This window comes from Salmo salar, chromosome 10, assembly GCF_965601325.2.
Source record: "Salmo salar chromosome 10, fSalSal1, whole genome shotgun sequence".
Lineage (NCBI taxonomy): Eukaryota > Metazoa > Chordata > Actinopteri > Salmoniformes > Salmonidae > Salmo > Salmo salar.
Genome location: NC_138300.1, coordinates 16,198,497 through 16,218,438, shown reverse-complemented (window position 1 = coordinate 16,218,438; position 19,942 = coordinate 16,198,497). Strand labels below are relative to the sequence as shown.

The 19,942-nt window shown below is 41.8% G+C and overlaps 1 protein-coding gene across 1 annotated transcript; it reads left to right on the top strand.

Annotated features, from left to right (window-relative positions):
- The first annotated feature begins 7,982 nt into the window (after positions 1 to 7,982).
- On the top strand, positions 7,983 to 18,622 carry LOC106613595 (solute carrier family 71 member 1). The gene is made up of 12 exons (XM_014216019.3): positions 7,983 to 8,258; positions 8,927 to 9,022; positions 9,149 to 9,211; positions 9,301 to 9,428; positions 9,537 to 9,651; positions 9,892 to 10,110; positions 14,211 to 14,324; positions 14,651 to 14,722; positions 16,097 to 16,209; positions 16,314 to 16,411; positions 16,682 to 16,848; positions 17,190 to 18,622. Exons 1-12 carry the CDS (start codon positions 8,178 to 8,180, stop codon positions 17,394 to 17,396), a joined length of 1,473 nt encoding a protein of 490 aa, XP_014071494.1. The 5' UTR covers positions 7,983 to 8,177; the 3' UTR covers positions 17,397 to 18,622.
- The last annotated feature ends 1,320 nt before the right edge of the window (positions 18,623 to 19,942 follow it).

The following is a 19,942-nucleotide window of genomic DNA, read 5'->3' as shown; positions in this document are numbered from 1 at the left end:
GATATCTGTGAATCTAACTTGATGGTTAGTCGAACTGAATAGAAATGAAGAGCGGGCTGGCATGGCTGAGAGTTTTACTTTATGCACAGATTGGTTTCATACAACCGATCTCAACCACCAGCTCCAAAAGTATTGGGACACTAACCACGCTTCCATACACAGTTTATGTGAGTAAAGTCATACAGTATAAAAAACAACCATGACAGCTGTTTTTATTTTTTATTTTTTAAACTTTATTTAACTATGCAAATCAGTTAAGAACAAATTCTTATTTTCAATGACGGCCTATCGGGGAACAGTGGGTTAACTGCCTTGTTCAGGGGCAGAAAGACAGATGTTTTACCTTGTCAGCACTGGGATTCAATTTTGCAAACTTTCGGTTACGCTCTAACCACTAGGCTACCTGCCGCCCCTGTGATGGAAACAGGAAGTTTCAATACAATTGTATAAATGCAGACAGATCACTTTGACATGGTGGAATCTTGTTGTGTAGGTAAAATTAATGAAGTGAGAAATGGCAGTGGAAACGCCTTCATGCGCAAATATTGATATAACTACCATCATCATATCAAAGTAAACTTGGAGTCACCCGAAAACATGGTGTGTAGTCCTCCCACTACAGACTCGGGGGAACCATGCCGTTCATTAGGCTACAGATTAAATAAATGATGATGAACTTCACAGGGTGGTGAAAGTGCACGTGATCTTGATGCTCCTATTCAAGGGTCTTATTCTGGTAACATGATGATCGATGCTTGAATGCAGTTTGACAAATACACATATTCTTATCTATAATAATCTCATCGTGTAGACTAGCCTATCTGCACTGTCTCTGCGATCTGTTGGCTAGAGTGCACATGCCAAGACCAGAGTAGGCACATTTGCTATTTAGCGCAACAGTTTTATGACAAATCTATAGGTAGAGTTGAAAATGCGATGGCATTTTAGATTTTTATTCGGTACATGAAAACTTAAGGGAAAAGGTACATTTTCAGGACTACGTCATCACGCGCTGATTTTTATCTGCAACAAGACAGTTATGTGGAAACACACCACTGGTGGGGAAAGGCACTTGTTTTCTTTACATGGATTTTAGAATATTCGTATGAAAATCTCCCGCCAATTAGATGGAAACCTAGCTACAGAAATGTTTTGTTGTTGTTTTGGCTCTGCACTCCACCACTTTGGATTTGAAATGATACAATGACTGAGTTTAAAGTGCAGACTGTCAGCTTTAATTTGAGGGGATTTTCATCTATGTTGGGTGAACCATTTAGAAAGTTCATTTTTTTTAAACCTTTATTTAACTAGGCAAGTCAGTTAAGAACAAATTCTTATTTTCAATGACGGTTCTACGGGGGAACAGTGGGTTAACTGCCTTGTTCAGGGGAAGAACGACAGATTTGTACCTTGGTCAGCTCGGGGATTCGAAACTTGTGAACAGGGTGCTCCATGGTGGCAGTGGGGTTAAGATACAGACAACGACCATAAGCTACGGACAATGAACACAATTGCATTTTATTGATGGCAATTTGTTTGCACAGAGGTACCGTGACGAGATCCTGAGTCTCATTGTTGTGCCATTCATCCGCCGCCATCAACTCATGTTTCAGCAATATAATGCACGGCCCCATGTTGCAAGGATCTGTACACAATTCCTGGAAGCTGAAAATGTCCCAGTTCTATGGCCTGTATACTCACCAGACATGTCACCCATTGAGCATGTTTAGGTATGCTCTGGATCGACATGTACGACAGAGTGTTCCAGTTCCCACCAATATCCAGAAACTTCACACAGCCATTGAAGAGGAGTAGGACACCAATCCACAGGCCACTATCAACAGTCTGATCAACTCTATGCGAAGGAGATGTGTCGCGCTGCATGAGGCAAATGGTGGTCACAACAGATACCGACTGGTTTTCTGATCCACTTTCCTACATCTTTTTAAGGTATCTGTGACCAACAGATGCATATCTGTATTCCAAGTCATATGAAATCCATAGATTAGGGGCTAATGAATTTACACTACATGACCAAAAGTATATGGACACCTGCTCGTCGATCATCTCATTCCAAAATCATGGGCATTAATATGGAGTTGGTCCCCCCTTTGCTGCTATAACAGCCTCCACTCTTCTGGGAAGGCTTTCCACTAGATGTTGGAACATTGCTGCGGGAACTTGCTTCCATTCATCCACAAGAGCATTAGTGAGGTCGGGCACTGATGTTGGGCGATTAGGCTTGGGTCGCAGTCGGTGTTCCAATTCAACCCAAAGCTGTTCGATGGGGTTGAGGTCAGGGCTCTGTGCAGGCCAGTCAAGTTCTTCCAAACCAATCTTTACAAACCATTTCTGTATGGACCTCGCTTTGTGCATGTGGGCATTGTCATGCTGAAACAGCAAATGGCCTTCCCCAAACTTTTGCCACAAAGTTGGAAGCACAGAATCATCTAGAATGTCATTGTATTAAGATTTCCCTTCATTGGAACTAAGGGGCCTAGCACGAACCATGAAAAATAGCCCAATACCATTATTCCTCCTCCACCAAACTTTACAGGTGGCACTATGCATTGGGGCAGGTAGTGTTCTCCTGGCATCCATGTAACCCAGATTCGTCCGTCAGACTGCCAGATCGTGAAGCGTGATTCATCACTCCATAGAATGCGTTTCCACTGCAGAGTCCAAAGGCAACGAGCTTTACACTACTCCAGCCGACGCGTGGCATTGCACATGGTGATCTTAGGCTTGTGTGCTGCTGCTCGGCCATGGAAACTAATTTCATGAAGCTCCTGAAGAACAATTATTGTACTTACGTTGCTTCCAGAGGTTGTTTGGAACTCGGTAGTGAGTGTTGCAACCGAGGACAGACAATTTTTATGTGCTACACGCTTCAGCACTCACCAGTCATGTTTTGTGAGCTTGTGTGGCGGCCTACTACTTTGTGGCTGAGCCGTTGTTGCTCCTAGACGTTTCCTCTTCACAACATCAGCACTTACAGTTGACCGGGGCACCTCTAGCAGGGCAGAAATTTGACAAACTGACTTGTTGGAAAGGTGGCATCCTATGACGGTGCCCCCTTGTAAGTCACTGAGCTCTTCAGTAAGGCTAATGTTTGTCTTTGGAGATTGCATGGCTGTGTGCTCAATTTTATACACCTGTCTGCAACGGGTGTAGCTGAAATAGCCAAATCCACAAATTTGAAAGGTTGTCCACATACTTTTGTGTATATGTAGTGTATCTACACAGTATAAAACACAATAAGCATGAGTGATCTACGACAGAAAATAGCCTAGTAGCACCACAGAAAAAAAACGAATCGCTAATAATCATGCTAAATTGTAATGGCTTCCGGATGGCAATGTTAATGCTAGCGCTAACGCTAGCGGGAGTATGCAAGCTAGCATACAGACACCATTTGACTCCAAACAACAAGACACCAAATATGGTGATGAATGGAAGCCCAGTGGCCAGCAGTTGGAGAAGCTAGAGGGAGACGGATTTTGGACCAGACTCTGCACATTTTCTAATCAATGAAACATTTGATCTCATTACAACTTTTCCCAAATCTTGAATCTGTTATAAAGAGTGGACACATTTTGGGGTAGACTTGAACCTTTGCCAAAGTTTATAAAAATGGCATTGTTTAGAAGGAGTACAAGTAGGTGTTCCCTAACGGAATAAAAAAAAAAGTTATTTGTCACATGCTTCGTAGACAAGCCGTGTAGACTAAGAGTGAAACGCTTGCTTCTGGGTGATTTTCCAACAATACAGAGTTAAAGATAATATAGAAATAAAACAGAAATAGTTGACACGAGGATTAAATACACAGTGAATAATGAATAGAAATAACAAGTAAAAATAACATGGCTATACACAGGGAGTAGAAAATAACATGGCTATACACAGGGAGTAGAAAATAACATGGCCATATATAGGAAGTCAATGTGCAGGGGTACGAGGTAATTGAGGTAACTATGTACTGTACATATAGGTAGGGATAAAGTGACAAGGCAACATAATAGATTATAGACAGTAGCAGCAGCAAAAAAATGGTCAATGTATATAGTACGGGTAGCCATTTGATTAGCTACTTAGCAATCTTGTTTAGAAATCTTATGGCTTAGGGGTAGAAGCTGTTCAGGGTCCTGTTGGGTCCAGACTTGGTGCATTTGTACCGCTTGCTATGCGGTATCAGATGGAACAGTCTGGCTTGGGTGGCTGCAGTCTTTGACAATATTTAGTGCCTCCCACTGACACCACCTGATATAGAGGTCCTGGATGGCAGGGAGCGCAGCCCAGTGATGTACTGGGCCATACGCACTGATCTCTGTAGCGGCTTGTGGTCAGATGCCAAGCAGTTGCCTTAGCAAGCGGTGATGCAGACAGTCAAGATGATCTCAATGGTGCAGCTGTAGAACTTTTTAAGGATCTGAGGCCCCAATTGTCTCAAGGCTTAAAAATTCTTCTTTAACATGTCTCCCCCCGTTCATCTAAACTGATTGAAGTGGATTTAACAAGTGACATCAATAAGGGATCAAAGCATTCACCTGGATTCACCTGGTCAGTTAATGTCATGGAAAGAGCTTTTTTTGTACACTCAGTGTACATGTGTGTGTGTCTATGTCTGTGTGGGTATGGACATGAGTGAGTGCATGTGTGCTAAGGTGTGGTGAATCAGAGCAGGTGGTCAGTCCAGTTCAAGTGTTCAGCAGTCTGATGGCTTGTAGATAGAAACTGTCTCTGAGCCTGTTGGTATCAGACTTCATGCTCCGATACGTCTCACCGACGGTAAGGGGGAAAACAACTCGTGGCTGGGGTGTGTGGGGTCCTTGATGATGCTGAGTGCCTTCCCAGGCACCATTTCGAGTAGATGTTCTGTGTGGCCTTCATATAATCTCATCATTATATACAGTATCTCTGAGAAGTGTAAATTAGTTAGTAGGCGAATGGAGGAGTGTCCTCGCCTCCTCAATAGCCTTCTCCCACCGAGGAAGAACAAGAGTATCCTACCTGAGACCTTCGTGGAAGAGTTTTGAGATACGCCACACCCCCTTTGAATCAGCTGTTGTTTACTCAGAGGAGGAAAGCATACACATATTTAAAAACATTATGCTACTTATCCTTTTATCTATAAATGTCACAACTAGCTAAATGTCTTTTTACAACTTTACACATTTAATTTGGGATTCCACCCCTATAAACGTAATTTGCATGAGTGAGTCTCATTTCATACATTTGTTTCCACATTTCCTCTCCTCCCCTCCCCGGTTACCTTTGACCTTTTTCAATAGGAGGCGAGGAGAGAACGGAAGATGAATTTTAGTATACCAATTGAGAATCTCCCATTTAAAGGGCAGCAGCCATACTGACAGTGTTCCCCAACCCCTCTCTGTTTTTTAACTGGTCGTTCAGAACAGCACCGATTCTGTGTAATTGAAGGTTAAACACAGTTTTTTTGTACTGAACGCAGCTCAGGCTGAAGTGCATTGGCAGGTCACTGAAACAGTTACTTGCTGCCTTTTCCACATGCCAGGACAAAACAGCTCTGTTTTTACTGCAATCTGACTTTTTTTAATGCTGCATCTGTCAGAGGCCTGGGCTTTTGGGATAGGTAGTTCATCTCTCGTTTCTGGATTGCTGGATCATCAGATGCCTTGAGATGCATCCACCTGCAGTCTCGGAGGCAAGCCGCCTGTCACTAAAACCTGCCTGTCACTAAACGTATTATTCTGTACGTAAATCCGTGCCACTCCATTTAGCATTATACAGTATGTTATGTTATGTTGGCCAAAACTTGTACACACTTAACTACCTTTTGTCATTTCATTATTTTTGGGCTCATAACCAATGACGGTACTAGCAAAGAGGATTTAAATAACTTAGTGTGAAAACTCTGTGATACTAGCACATTTCACGGGTAAGACTTTTTTAGATGGTTGATTTATTGATAATGGCAGCCTTCAATTTGATCATTATTTTCCAGCTCTCCAGGTAGCTGGCTAAAAGGTGTGCATTTTTACTATGTGACTTTTTGCATGTGTGTGTGTGTGCTCACAGACTGTTCTTTCTCCCCAGTACCAGTGGTGAGGCGTCCATGGAGAGTCCATCCTCTACCAACAAGGAGCCCATCTCCAGCTCTGCTGGTTAGTACAGCTGTCACACATGTGGACACATCATTCTCTAATCTTATATATATCTCATAGTCTCTTTCATGGCCTCTCCCAAACACACACATTCTCTTTCACGGTCTGTGTAATGTATTATTCCTCTGTTTTTCTGTTCCTGTCTTTCTATCTCTACCTCCTGCTACTCATTCTCTTTCCTTCTGTCTCCTTTTCTCCTCTGACATCAATAGTAGCATGCAGCTCAAAGTAGTAGCATGCATCAGGCCGCCCCATGCCAATGTTTTAAGAGGCTTAGGCCAGCAATCTAAATGCCTGATCAAGGGAGCGTTATCCATGGTTTTTAGACTGTACTTTTAATTTTCCAACTTAATAACATTGTAATTTTTCTTTGTTATTCCCAGTGCTATATCAATAGTTTTGTCAAGAGGTGGCCCCAATCCCGTTGGATGACAGTCCCCCATCCCATTTACACCCCCTATAGATCCCTCCCTGTAGATCCCTACTCTGTTTAACATATATCCTGATGCCTAGTCACCTTACCCCTATACATATCTAACCCTACCACTCTAGTATCCCTGCACATTGTAAATATGGGTATTGGCACTGACCCTGCAACTGACCCTGTATATAGCTTACTTACTTTCTCGTGTGTTTTTGTTCTACTTGTCTTTTTATTATTTTTTTATTGTACAACTGATATAGATCACTGAATTGTTGGGATTGCGCAAGCAAGAAAGGCATTTCACTGTACATGTGAACGTGACAATAAAAACCTGATTACCTTTTTGAATTTTGTTAATGCTACAACCCTTACATTTTTCATACACAGTTAACTTTGTATATCACATTTTTGTTTATGCTGAATAATTTCAAATTGCCTATTCAGTCTTATCAGTTGAGATTGCTCTCAGGTACGGTATACATCCTGTACAAATATAACCCAAACACAACTACTGACTTATTAAGTCAGAGCCACAGTATGTAGTTTGTGTCACTTGTTGTATCATACTATGGATTAGGCAGAAATGACTCTTGATTGTCGTGTAACTAGTATATACATCATGCATTGCTTTATTCAATTTGTTCTAAGTATTTGTATGTGTGAAATCAAGATGTAGGATACTGTATATCCTACAATTAGTTTGTTATTGTATGACCGCAGCTCACTTGGTAGCCTAATGTGATCTAACGTAAGGTATCATATCATACTAAAGCAGTCGAACTTAATATATTATAAATGGGCCAAAGCATACTGGTGCAATCAAGACTTTGGATACTATACGTCTTACAATTTGGATTATATTGTACGACAGCTATTCCATCAATAGCCTAATGTAATGTAACCTAACGTAAGGTAGCATATCATACTAAATGGAGTGACACGGATTTACGTACAGAATAATATATTTAGTGACAGATACTACTGCAGTGTTGGAGCTAGGAACACTAAGCATTTCGCTACATCCGCAATAACATCGGCTAAATATGTGTATGTGACCAATAAAATGTGATTTGATAGGCGGGTTTTAGTGCCAGGAGGCTCGACTCCAGAGCTGCAGCTAGATACTAGGATAGGATGTATAGGATGTAGTACGGGATGCATTCAGGGCCTTTCAGGAAGATCCTGTGACACCTATGGGGTCTTTGTTCGTGGACGGTTCTAGAGTGAGAGGGAATACTGTAGTGCTTAATACATGAGAGTAAAGTAGAAATGTAATGCAGACATGGTTCGCAGATTTTTCTACTATTCTCTAATTAAATGTATACTGAGATGTAGTAACTGTTCAAAAAAGAGGTCATACCAGTACCCGTCCTAGCAGGTACACGGATGTCAGAAAGAATATCGTATGATGTGACGTCATTACGTTGTAATAATGTTTTTGCAAAGATGGCGGTGGTTGAGTGAATGGGACGAAACAGACCTTTTAGTTTGAAAAATAGATTTATTCTAAGGTATTTCAGTTTTTTTTCCGACAATCTGATTTAAATAGTTTATTTTCTGAAATTCCTTAATAAATAGATTCTTATTAAACGAAGAACTAGAATGGTAATATGACACAGAGCAAAAAGAAGAAACGGGCGAATCGCAGTCTCCTGCTGGCGAAAAAAATTATTATCAAGGATGGAGGAACGGTGAGTTTCCACCTAAATGACAGTATTTGCCATCGTATTTCTTGAGATTAACTAGCAGCATGTGGTATGTCTACAATATGTCACATTTCGCGAGCTAGCTAGCTCCTGCTTGCGGGCGTCCGGGAAGTTCATCATATGCCTCTTCATAGTCCTCTCAAATAACAACATAGCTAACGTTAGCTAGTTGGCTGGCTAGCACCAGATGTGTGGCACTAGCTAGCTAAGTTGGCTAGCATATCAGTATCTTAGACAGTAATTTAGCTAGATGCCATCTGAGATGGACAAGTATTAGCTAGCTGACTACCTAGTGAAGTAACTTAACACTATTGTTAAAAAGGTGGCTAGGCTAATAGGGTTCCATAACTATGGGCAAGCTTTCGTTTGTTTAGTTCGATGATGTTATAGTTATTCAGCAATATGGTAGCTAGCTAAATTCCTACTTACTAAAATCAACAACAACTAAAGTGAAATTTGCCAAGACTACAACACCGCTACTGGTTCTAGTGTCAATTAAGAATTCTGTGTAAGCAGGAAGATGCCCCACTGTGTATTATGGTGAATTATTGCTGAGTTGACCTTTTTAATGTGTCTTCTTTGAAAGTAAGACAGTTGAGTATTACTTGTTTCTTGTTGACATACTTACATAGATATTCCACTCTGTTCACCAGGCACAAGGTTTCGGAGCTCCCAGCGTGTACCATGCTGTAATTGTCATCTTTTTGGAATTTTTTGCCTGGGGCCTGCTTACAGCGCCCACTTTGGTGGTATGTTGTCTTGTTTATGACCTATTATTTAATATAGTTTCATCAGCTGCCAACAAATCATACTATGTTGAAGACCTTCTCCAATGAACAGTCTCAACTCTCTGTCCCTGTCCCCTTCCAATCCAGGTCCTACATGAGACGTTTCCGAAGCATACGTTTCTGATGAATGGCTTGATCCAGGGGGTAAAGGTATGGTGTTTGAACATGTGCTATTATTTTTGAACAGTTCTCTTTCAATTCTGTTACAAATTCTGTGGGTGTGTCTTGTTGTATTACAGGGCCTGCTGTCTTTCCTGAGTGCTCCGCTGATTGGTGCCCTGTCTGATGTGTGGGGTCGGAAGTCTTTTCTCCTGCTCACCGTTTTCTTCACCTGCGCTCCCATTCCACTGATGAAGATAAGCCCGTGGTACGATGGCTCCCAACCTGAGAGAGTTCATAGTTACTGAGAACACCATTTTAAAAGCTGAATCAAGTGTATTATTAACTGAGTGCCATATCCTGCCTCGGGTTTCAGGTGGTACTTTGCAGTTATCTCGGTGTCTGGTGTGTTCGCTGTTACATTCTCTGTGGTCTTTGCCTATGTGGCTGACATCACGCAGGAGCATGAGCGCAGCATGGCCTATGGACTGGTGTGTATCGAACCTTACCTCCACAGTTTCTTCTAATCTTGTTTACCACAGCACCTTTTTTGATTCAGGGATTTGTGGTTCAGTGCTAAAATAGTACATAATTCAAAACCTATTTGCAGATTTGTCCTACTTAAACAAAGCAGAAATTATGCGCCAAAAAAAGGGAAACTACAATTTCATTCAAAGAGTAGTAGTAGCAGAGCTTGGCAGTAGTAAACCTTGTCTACTCTTGTTCGTTAGGTGTCGGCCACCTTTGCTGCTAGCCTGGTGACGAGCCCGGCCATTGGCGCCTACTTGGGCCGTGTGTACGGGGACGGCCTGGTGGTGGTGCTGGCCTCGGCCATCGCTATGCTGGACATCTGCTTTATCCTGGTGGCCGTGCCTGAGTCTCTGCCTGAGAAGATGAGGCCAGCGTCCTGGGGGGCTCCCATCTCCTGGGAACAAGCCGACCCCTTTGCTGTGAGTACCTGTCCACCTCTAAAGGCTCAGCCAGTCGGTGTTATTATTTTGTGTAGCCATTATTAGTGTGCTTTCAGAACGGAAAATGATTTGGATTAGGCAGATGAGATGACCTTCTCTTCAGAGTGCAGGCTTAGCGTAGGCTAAGCTGTATGGCAAATTACATTTGAATTCAAGAAGTGAAGGGTTAGTCTACCAATATACAAATATATTGGCTTGTTAGGGAAACATTCTCAAACCACTTGAAAATGTGTGCTTCACTTTGGCACTATGATCAGTGGTAGCAGCTAGAAATTTGGTGGGTCTCAGAGAGACGGAGGCGGAATATGGACATTTTGATTTCTGTTGCATCATAGTCCTTCTGACTGCTGATGTTGGGGTCATTTTAGAAATCCAAAAGGTTATAGGGGTAATGTGTGTCTGTTTTCAAATGCTGGAAGGGACAATGGTATCAACGTAATTGTTGGCGGGGGGTGGAGGCAGGTATTGTTTATGATTTTAAAGAGGGCTTAGGAATAGAATGTGGTGAGAATGGCTGTGCTGCAAGACCTCGCCCCCCCCTGGCTGACGCCCATGGTTCCCCTTAGGGAAACATTATAGCATCTGTTTTTGTGTTGACACTTTCAACTAGCTACTCATGTTACAAGTGGTCCTCTTCAGTCTTCCCATTTCCCTATGATAGCTCTATCACTTAGGCTACTGTTTTCATTCGATTTCGTAAAAGAACAAGGCCACCTGAGATGTCGTATGCATTTGGGAAGAGAAACTTGACAAGTTCTAATGTGGTTAGTTGTAAATGTAACGATTCGTGTATTCGGACCAACTTGTTTGGTACAGGCCATGTTAGTGTACCTCGTCTTTAATTTATGCGCACTGTTTTCATAATTCCTCTATAGTAGGCTTTCAGCGAGTGGTGGTGGCTCTAATTGCGCATTGAAACCAACGGGGCCCAAAACAGTGCAGGAATAGTACACAAAAAAGAATATTTGAAAAAACACAATTGGATTTACCCAGCATAAGGAACAAACATTCATGCCGCATTTTGACCAGGATGTGGTCTTTGTCAGCCAAATCTGAACTTCCCCTAAGGCGGTTGTTTGAAGGGGCCAAGGTGGTATGTTAGACAGAGGCCAAATAGGGGAACAATTAATTTTTTTTCATAATTTTCTATATTGCTGAGGGGCTGTACAACAACCGTTAAAGCTACATGACACAATGTACAGCAGCTACTCGTGGCACAACGAAACCGGTCTCCCTCAGGCAATGTTGAGGGGGAAGGCTGACGTGTCGCTGAAATACATCAACATCACATGATATAGCAATGATGATTGCAGGGTACTTACAGTGTCTTCAGAAAATATTCACACCCCTTGACTTTTTCCATATTTTCTTATTACAGCCTGAATTTAAAATGGATTCAATTGAGATTATTTTTGTCACTGTCCTGTACATAATGTCAACGTGGAATTATGTTTTTCTACATTTTTACAGAAATGTAAAGATGCAATATGTAGAACTTGCTCCACCATTTCCTGGTTGCAAAAATTCGAATAGTTTGTCTAATTTCAGTTTGTGACAAAACAAGTAGTCATTGTGTAGAGAATCAGAATGACAGATTTATAACACAGATTTCTATGTGAATTTGGTCGGGTCGCCCCAAAAATGACATATTGTAGCTTTAAAGCTGAAATGTCTTGAGTCATTAAGTATTCAACCCCTTTGTTATGGCAAGCCTAAATAGGTTAAGGAGTAAAAATGTGCTTAATAAGTCAAATGATAAGTTGCATGGACTCTGTGTGCAATGATAGTGTTTAACATGACTACCTCATCTCTGTACCCCACACATACAATTATCTGTAAGGTCCCTCAGTCGAGCAGTGAATTTCAAACACAGATTCAACCACAAAGACCAGGGGGAGTTTCAAGTGCCTCGCAAAGAAGAGCACCTATTGGTAGATGGGTAAACAATTTAAAAGCAGACATTGAATGTCCTTTGAGCATGGTAAAGTTGTTAAACTTTGGATGGTGTATCAATACACCCAGTCACTTCAAAGATGCAGGCATCAGGGATTTCACCATGAGGCCAATGGTGACTTAAAAAAACACTTAGAGTTTAATGACTGTGATAGGAGAAAACTGAGGATGAATCAACAACATTGTAGTTACTCCACAATACTAATGTCATTGACAGAATGAAAAGAAGGAAGCCTGTACAGAATATGCATCCTGTTTTTGACAATGCTCTGAAGTGATACTGGGAATAAATGTGGCAAAGAAATCTACTTTTTGTCCTGAATAGAAAGTGTTATGTTTGGGGGAAAATACAACTCATTACTGAGTACAACTCTCCGTATTTGCAAGCATAGTGGTGGCTGCATCATGTTATAGGTATGCTTGTAAACGTTAAAGACTGGGGAGTTTTTCAGGTTATAAAATAAACAGAATTGAGCTAAGCACAGGCAAAACCTAGAGGAAAACCTGGTTCCACCAGACACTGGAAGATGAATTCACCTTTTCAGCAGGACAATAACTTAAAACACAAGGCTAAATCTACACCGGAGGTGCTTACCAAGGAGACAGTGGATGTTCCTGGGTGGCCGAGTTACAGTTATGACTTAAATCTACTTGAAAATCTATGGCAAGACCTTTAAAATGGTTGTCTAGCAATGATCAACAACAAATTTGACAGAGCTTGGAGAATTTTGTTAAAGAATAATGGGCGAATGTTGCTCAATCCAGGTGTGGAAAGCTCTTAAAGACATACCCAGAAAGACTGTAATTGCTGCCAAAGGTACTCCTACAAAGTATTGACTCAGGGGTGTAAATACTTATGTAAATGAGATATTTCTGTATTTCATTTTCGAAGAATTTGCTACAAATTCCAAAAACATGTTTTTACTTTGTCATTGTGGGGTATTGCATCAATTTAATCAATTTTGAATTCAGGCTGTAACACAACAAAATGTGGAATAAGTCGAGGGGTATGTATAGTTTCTGAAGGCGCTGCGAAGATAATATCAAGATTGTGTAAATAAATGTAAGTGTGTTATGATGATCGATCCAGGGAAATAAGCATCATCAAACGATTGACCTACAAAACTTATGCTAACTGAGTATTTATTTTGAGTCCGAGTGAAGTCTCTCTTCTTTTGCTCTTAACACAATCATCACGATTGACGCTGTATAACGCTGAAGGCCCTAGTCACTGATATTGTAGCATAACAATACAGTATGGGGTGTTTGCAGGTCAGGGGCTCCCAAACTTTGTTCCCCAGTGCCACCTTTTTCACATAGAAAAAAAGTTGTTTATTTATTTATTATTGTTTATTAAGGTGGCCTATATTAAATACAACACCAGCTTGACATTGTTTAATTTGAGAGACCTAAGAAAAGTGTTGTTTTGAAGCTAATTTCCTGCAATTCTACGTAGTTTTAACAAGACTCATGAGTTAGGCTATTTAATTATGATAATAATGGATAAGGAAAATATTGGTTTATTGTAATGTATATGAACCCTCAGTGTAATTCTACATAATATACATTTTTTTCGGAAAGTGATTCGATCAGTTGATAGCAACAGTCACGCATTGTATGAGATTACATCCCGAGCACTTTAGGTCGTAGCTCAGCTTATGAACGTCATAGAGACAAACCAACAATATTCCCACGTGCACCAGAATTGCATCTTACTCTTGCATTTCACCACTTGTTTCTATCCTAAAGCATCGCGGATTTATGCGTAGTTTTAGATCTGTATAAACAATCGCGAATTGTACAAAAATGATCCCCCCCCCCCCCCCCCCAAATCAAGGAAGGTCCCGCACACCGCCACGAAACGTTGGCGCCCCATATGGGGGGTGTGTGGGAACCCCTGTTGTAGGCAGTTATGTGTTGGTTTAATTGTAGGTCTCCTGATTCTCCGAAGCGGACCACAGCTGTTTTGTAACTCTACTTCTCTAGTTTACTCTCTTGGGTTGTGGCCCAGTTCTCACAATAGGCCTCCTTTTCGCCACGAGGAGTGGTTGGGTCTTCTTGCACATCCATATCGTTAACACTTGTTATCACCTACCGTCCTAACCCTTTTTCTTTCTGTCTCCAAGTCTCTAAGGAAAGTGGGCCAGGATTCCACTGTTCTGCTCATCTGTATAACAGTGTTCCTGTCCTACCTCCCCGAGGCTGGCCAGTACTCCAGCTTCTTCCTCTACTTACGACAGGTCGGTTATGCATACTGTCAAATATAGAAACAGACGTGTGAGATGCGCGTCAGATGTCAGCCCATCCCCCTATTTCCATTATCAATGTAACTGAGGTCAAGTCCCCTTCATAGTCAGAATATCATTTGGTGGACTTGTCGAGGGGGTTTGACTATGTAGCTCATTCGAAGTATACAACCAAGTTATCATATTTTGCTTGGACCCCTGCTCTTTGCTGCTCATAGCTAGGCCTGTATATAGCTAAATCATTGTCTTTCCTTGATGATAGGCATACTCATTTTGTCTCACGGGCAGTACGATCACATTTCCGCTCTCCCTTTTTTCAGATTATGGGATTTTCACCTGAAAATGTTGCAGCTTTCATAGCTGTTCTAGGACTGCTTTCAATCATTGCACAGGTTAGTTGTCATTACATTTAATTATATATATATATATATGCATGCATATACACACACACACACACAAAAGTATATGGACACCCCTTCAAATTAGTGGATTCGGCTATTTCAGCCACACCCGTTGCTGACAGGTGTATAATATCGAGCACACAGCCATGCAATTGCCGTAGACAAACATTGGCAGTAGAATGGCCGTACTGAAGATCTCAGTGACATTCAACGTGGCACCGTCATAGGATGCCACCTTTCCAACAAGTCAGTTCGTCAAATTTCTGCCCTGCTAGAGCTGCTGTTTCTGCTGTTATTGTGAAGTGGTAACGTCTAGGAGCAACAACGTCTCAGCCGCGAAGTGGTAGGCCACGCAAGCTCACAGAACAGGACCACCAAGCGCTGTAGCACGTAAACATAGTCTTTCCTCGATTGCAACACTCACTACCGAGTTCCAAACTGCCTCTGGAAGCAACGTCAGCACAAGAACTGTTCTTTGGGAGCTTCATGAAGTGGGTTTCCATGGCCGAGCAGCCGCACACAAGCCTACAATCACCATGCGCAATGCCAACCGTCGGTTGGAGTGGTGTAAAGCTCGCCGCCATTGGACTCTGGAGCAGTGGAAACTCGTTCTCTGGAGTGATGAATCACGCTTCACTATCTGGCAGTCTGACGGACAAATTTGGGTTTTGCGGATGCCAGGAGAACACTACCTACCCCAATGCATAGTTCCAACTGTAAAGTTTGGTGGAGGGGGAATAATGGTCTGGGGCTGTTTTTCATGGTTCGGGCTAGGCCCCTTAGTTCCAGTGAAGGGAAATCTTAACGCTACAATGACATTCTAGATGATTCTGTGCTCCCAACTTTGTGGCAACAGTTTGGTGAAGGCCCTTTGCTGTTTCAACATGACAATGCCCCCCGTGCACAAAGTGAGGTCCATACAGAAATGGTTTGTTGAGATTGGTGTGGAAGAACTTGACTGGCTTGTACAGAGCCCTGACCTCAACTCCATCGAACACCTTTGGGATGAATTGGAACGCCGACTGCGAAGCCAGGCCTAATCGCCCAACATCAGTGCCCGACCACACTAATGCTCTTGTGGCTGAGTGGAAGCAAGTCCCCACAGCAATGTTCCAACATCCTAGTGGAAAGCCTTCCCAGAAGAGTGGAGGCTGTTATAATATATTAATGCCCATGATTTTGGAATGAGATGTTAGACAAGCAGGTGTCCACATACTTTTGGTCATGTATCTATATAGTTATTCCATTCTCTGACATGTTATAACGACCTTTGGTTTGGCCATATAACAAGAACTTTCATTATAGCCACTATGAACATTCCAATAAAGTGTTTCTAATTCTGTTATTTTTTGTTCCCTTTGTAAGACTGTAGTATTGAGTTTACTCATGCGTTCCATCGGGAATAAAAACACCATCTTGCTCGGCCTCGGGTTCCAGATACTGCAGCTCGCCTGGTATGGGTTTGGCTCCGAGCCATGGTAAGCTTTTTCAAGGCGACTCAAACCATGAACGCATCTGATCATTCAGTTCAGTGATAGTCACTTTAAAGAGTATCTATCTGTTTTCTCTCATCTCTCTACAGGATGATGTGGGCAGCAGGGGCTGTAGCAGCCATGTCAAGCATCACTTTCCCAGCAATCAGTGCGTTGGTTTCCCGCACCGCTGAGCCAGACCAACAAGGTTTGTACTTAGTTATAACTTTATTTTGCAACTTTCTTTGATTTGTCTTTTGGCCGGGTCATAAATGCAAATGAGAAATGGTTCTGTTAAAGGGGCAGTTAATCAAAATGACTTATTTTTTCCCTTACCTTGAAACCAGTTAATTCTTAGCCATAGACCGCTCTTCAAGGTAAGGAAATAAATATGTACTTTTGCAGAACTATCCCTTGGGAATTAAAAGTTGAATAAAATCCAACTAATACGAAATAAATGTTGGCGCTCATCCCACAGGGGTGGGCCAGGGGATGGTGACGGGGATCCGGGGTCTGTGTAACGGCCTGGGGCCGGCGCTCTACGGCTTCATCTTCTACATCTTCCACGTGGAGCTGGATGCGCCCCCAGACGGCAGCCAGGACACTCCGGTCCACACTCAACCCCACCTTCAGCACCTCCCACAGGTTAGCCCCCAACCCCAACCTTTTCTCCTCCTCATAGTTTTGATACGCAGCCTGAACCCGACGAGGCTTGAATGTGGGTGGAGTTCAACAGCCAGTATACCTCCTCAAAAGTGACCAAGCAGTTCAACAAGGCTCTATCGCTGTCTTAAAAGTGGCTATCATTATTTAGGCACTATGCAATCTTAGAGGTTTGTGGCCACTATTTAACGTTAACTAGTTACCAAGTAGTTCCGTGACTGTTTTTGAATATGCTTTGTACAAGTGTAACCCTAATTTGTTAAGCATTTTCCTAATTTAGTCAAATTCTCTTGTACCTTTTTATTCCCGCCTCCTCTCCTCAGACGTCCATCATTCCTGGCCCACCCTTTCTCTTCGGAGCATGCTCAGTGCTGCTAGCACTCTTGGTGGCCCTCTTCATACCAGAGCACCCCCACCTGGGCCCCCGGCCTGGCAGCTGGAAGAAGCACAGCTCGCCCCACGGGCACCCCCACAGCCCGCAGCCGCCCGGGGAGGCCAAAGAGCCCCTACTGCAGGACACAAATGTGTAACACGGACCTGGCTACTCGGACCTGACTCCCCCCTCTTCAAAACCACACAAAGCAAGAGAGCTCATGTGTAGGTGTAGTAAACAATCAAAAAGCTATATTAAGAGTTACCACTATATATGTATACATAGGAGTATGTTTTTTTTAAAGAAAGTTCTATCCAAAGGCACTATTTGCAATGGCTTATTTATTCATTTTTGTTTTTCCTCAAACTTTGACTTTTTGTTTTTCTTCAACCGTTGTTTTGATGATATTGGACAGGGCAAAGCTCAACTCAGGGACATACCTGTTGGGCTGTTTCTGAACACAGTGTGTTCCACAATCAGAAGAGGGAGTCTCTGCACAATAAAAACAACCTAGAAAGAAAAAGAAGCATCAAAAAGACTGGTTAGTCCTCTAGAGTTGGGCCTTCAGCTTTACGGAACTGTGTGTGAGAAAATGACAATGCGGGGCTGAATCGGAAATCCAGTTTAAATTTCCCCAGATCTCTGCATAAAAAAGCCTTAATCCACAAACTAACCACGGAATGTGAAGACGCGATGGACTTGGAATGGTACAGCTGAATTTTTAAAGCACCTTTGTTTTGACGCTTATATCAAACTGCTGCCTATATGAATTCCTACTACCACTTCTTCAGACTGACTGGTGCCTCAATTGGGGTGGGATACTTTTTGGCGGGACCACAAGGAGATATTGTATCAACCCCTGCTTACTCTTTGACATCACAGAATGTGACAGATTGGCTTGATATTTTGTCTTTTGTTCTCATTTGTTCATGTACACGGCCAAGTCCCTGACATGTATGGATCGTACAGTTACAGAAAATGATCATACAAGAAGGGTTTGCCTTTAAAAAAAAGATCTAATTTACACGAAGGACATCCTATGTCAGACATGTTGCATAGTTACGGAATCCGTAGATCCATCTCGTGGCCTTCTAAAAACCTTTTCACTTGTACAAACAAATTATGTTCTTGTTTTAACTTGCTTATTGACCAAATACCAAAAGTACATATTGAATCATGAAAGTTGTGAAAGTGTGCTCTAGCTATTTATGAGTTGGTGTTGTGTAAAACAGCAATTTTCTTGAAATACTGTATGCAGTTTTCTTTTCCATGTATTGTCATTGTTTTGCTGCCTTTTTATTTTCAATATTACATTTGTTGACTGACCTTGTAAATATACAGTAAGTATACAACCATGCATTTCAATAAAGTGGAATATTTTGATGGATGGTGGAAACTTAGGTAAAGGGAACATGAGCTACCAGTATGATGAATCTCGTAGTCAACACATTTTAGGGTTCCACCCAGAGCCTTTTATTGTATATGATAGGGTACACACTTATCAATATAGTTTTGCTGTAATTGACGACCGGTGAGATGGACAGTTATTTCACCAAGAAAAAGTTCAACGTCAAGCTATATTTCTAGTTTGTCTTCAAATGGTTCTGTAAGCTTGATTTGGTAATGCAACGTCTGTTTAAAGACGACAAACCAACAGATTTAATTGCAGTTGATCAGAGGCTTGACCACTGACATTTTCGGAAAACAAAACTTTAATACAGAGAATAAATATATACATACAATGATTTATTTCGTACAGTTTTTACACAGCAAAACACTTCAGTAGCAATCATATTGACATTCAAATGGCGCAATAACCATAGTAAAAGGTGTTAAGACTTCATCAATGAGCTGGTGATTAGCACGTTAACCAATGAAAAGGGTAACTTCTCAAATGGTTGCACAATGTAAACAAATGGCAGCTTTTCTTGGGAAACACTATTAGGAATGTTTTCACACTGGTTCAAGTGTCATTTGGACCAGGGCTTGAGTATTTTTTTTACATTTTATTTAACCAGGAAGGGCTCATTGAGATTTGGAATCTCATTTTCAAGAGATTCCTGGCTAAGATAGGCAGCACCAAGTCATTAAACAATTAGACAGACATGAACAACTACAGGTAATCTAGTAAAAAAAACTGAATTCACAGGAGAATAACAAAATCATAAAACAGCAAATTAAAAATATTGACAGGTCAAGGAATAAGCCTCAAAATCCTTCATCAATGTTTTAAAAACACCAATCGGAACAAGTTCTTCCAGTTTAAAAGTATTTTGTAAGGCATTCCAAGCTGATGGCGCAGAGTACATAAAAGCCCTTTTGCCAAATTCCGTTCGGACATTTGGAACAGTTAGCAGGATAGAGTCCTGCGGACGAAGAGTACCCACCACATTTCTGAACAATAAAAATGGCCAAATAAAATGGTAGTAAACCCAAAATGGTTTTGTAAATAAAAGTATACCAGTGACTGAGCCTGTGATTAACTAGACAAGGCCAGCCAACCCTGGTATACAAAGTGCAGTGGTGCGTAAGGGTTTTGCAGTTTAAAATAAATCTCAGTGCTCCATTGTAAAGGGTGTCAATTGATCCCAAACACTGAGCGGAAGCATTCATATTCTTTGGTACCTTTCCGCAGATCTATGCCTTGACACAATCCTGTCTCGGCGCTCTATGGACAATTCCTTTGTCCTCATGGCTTGATTT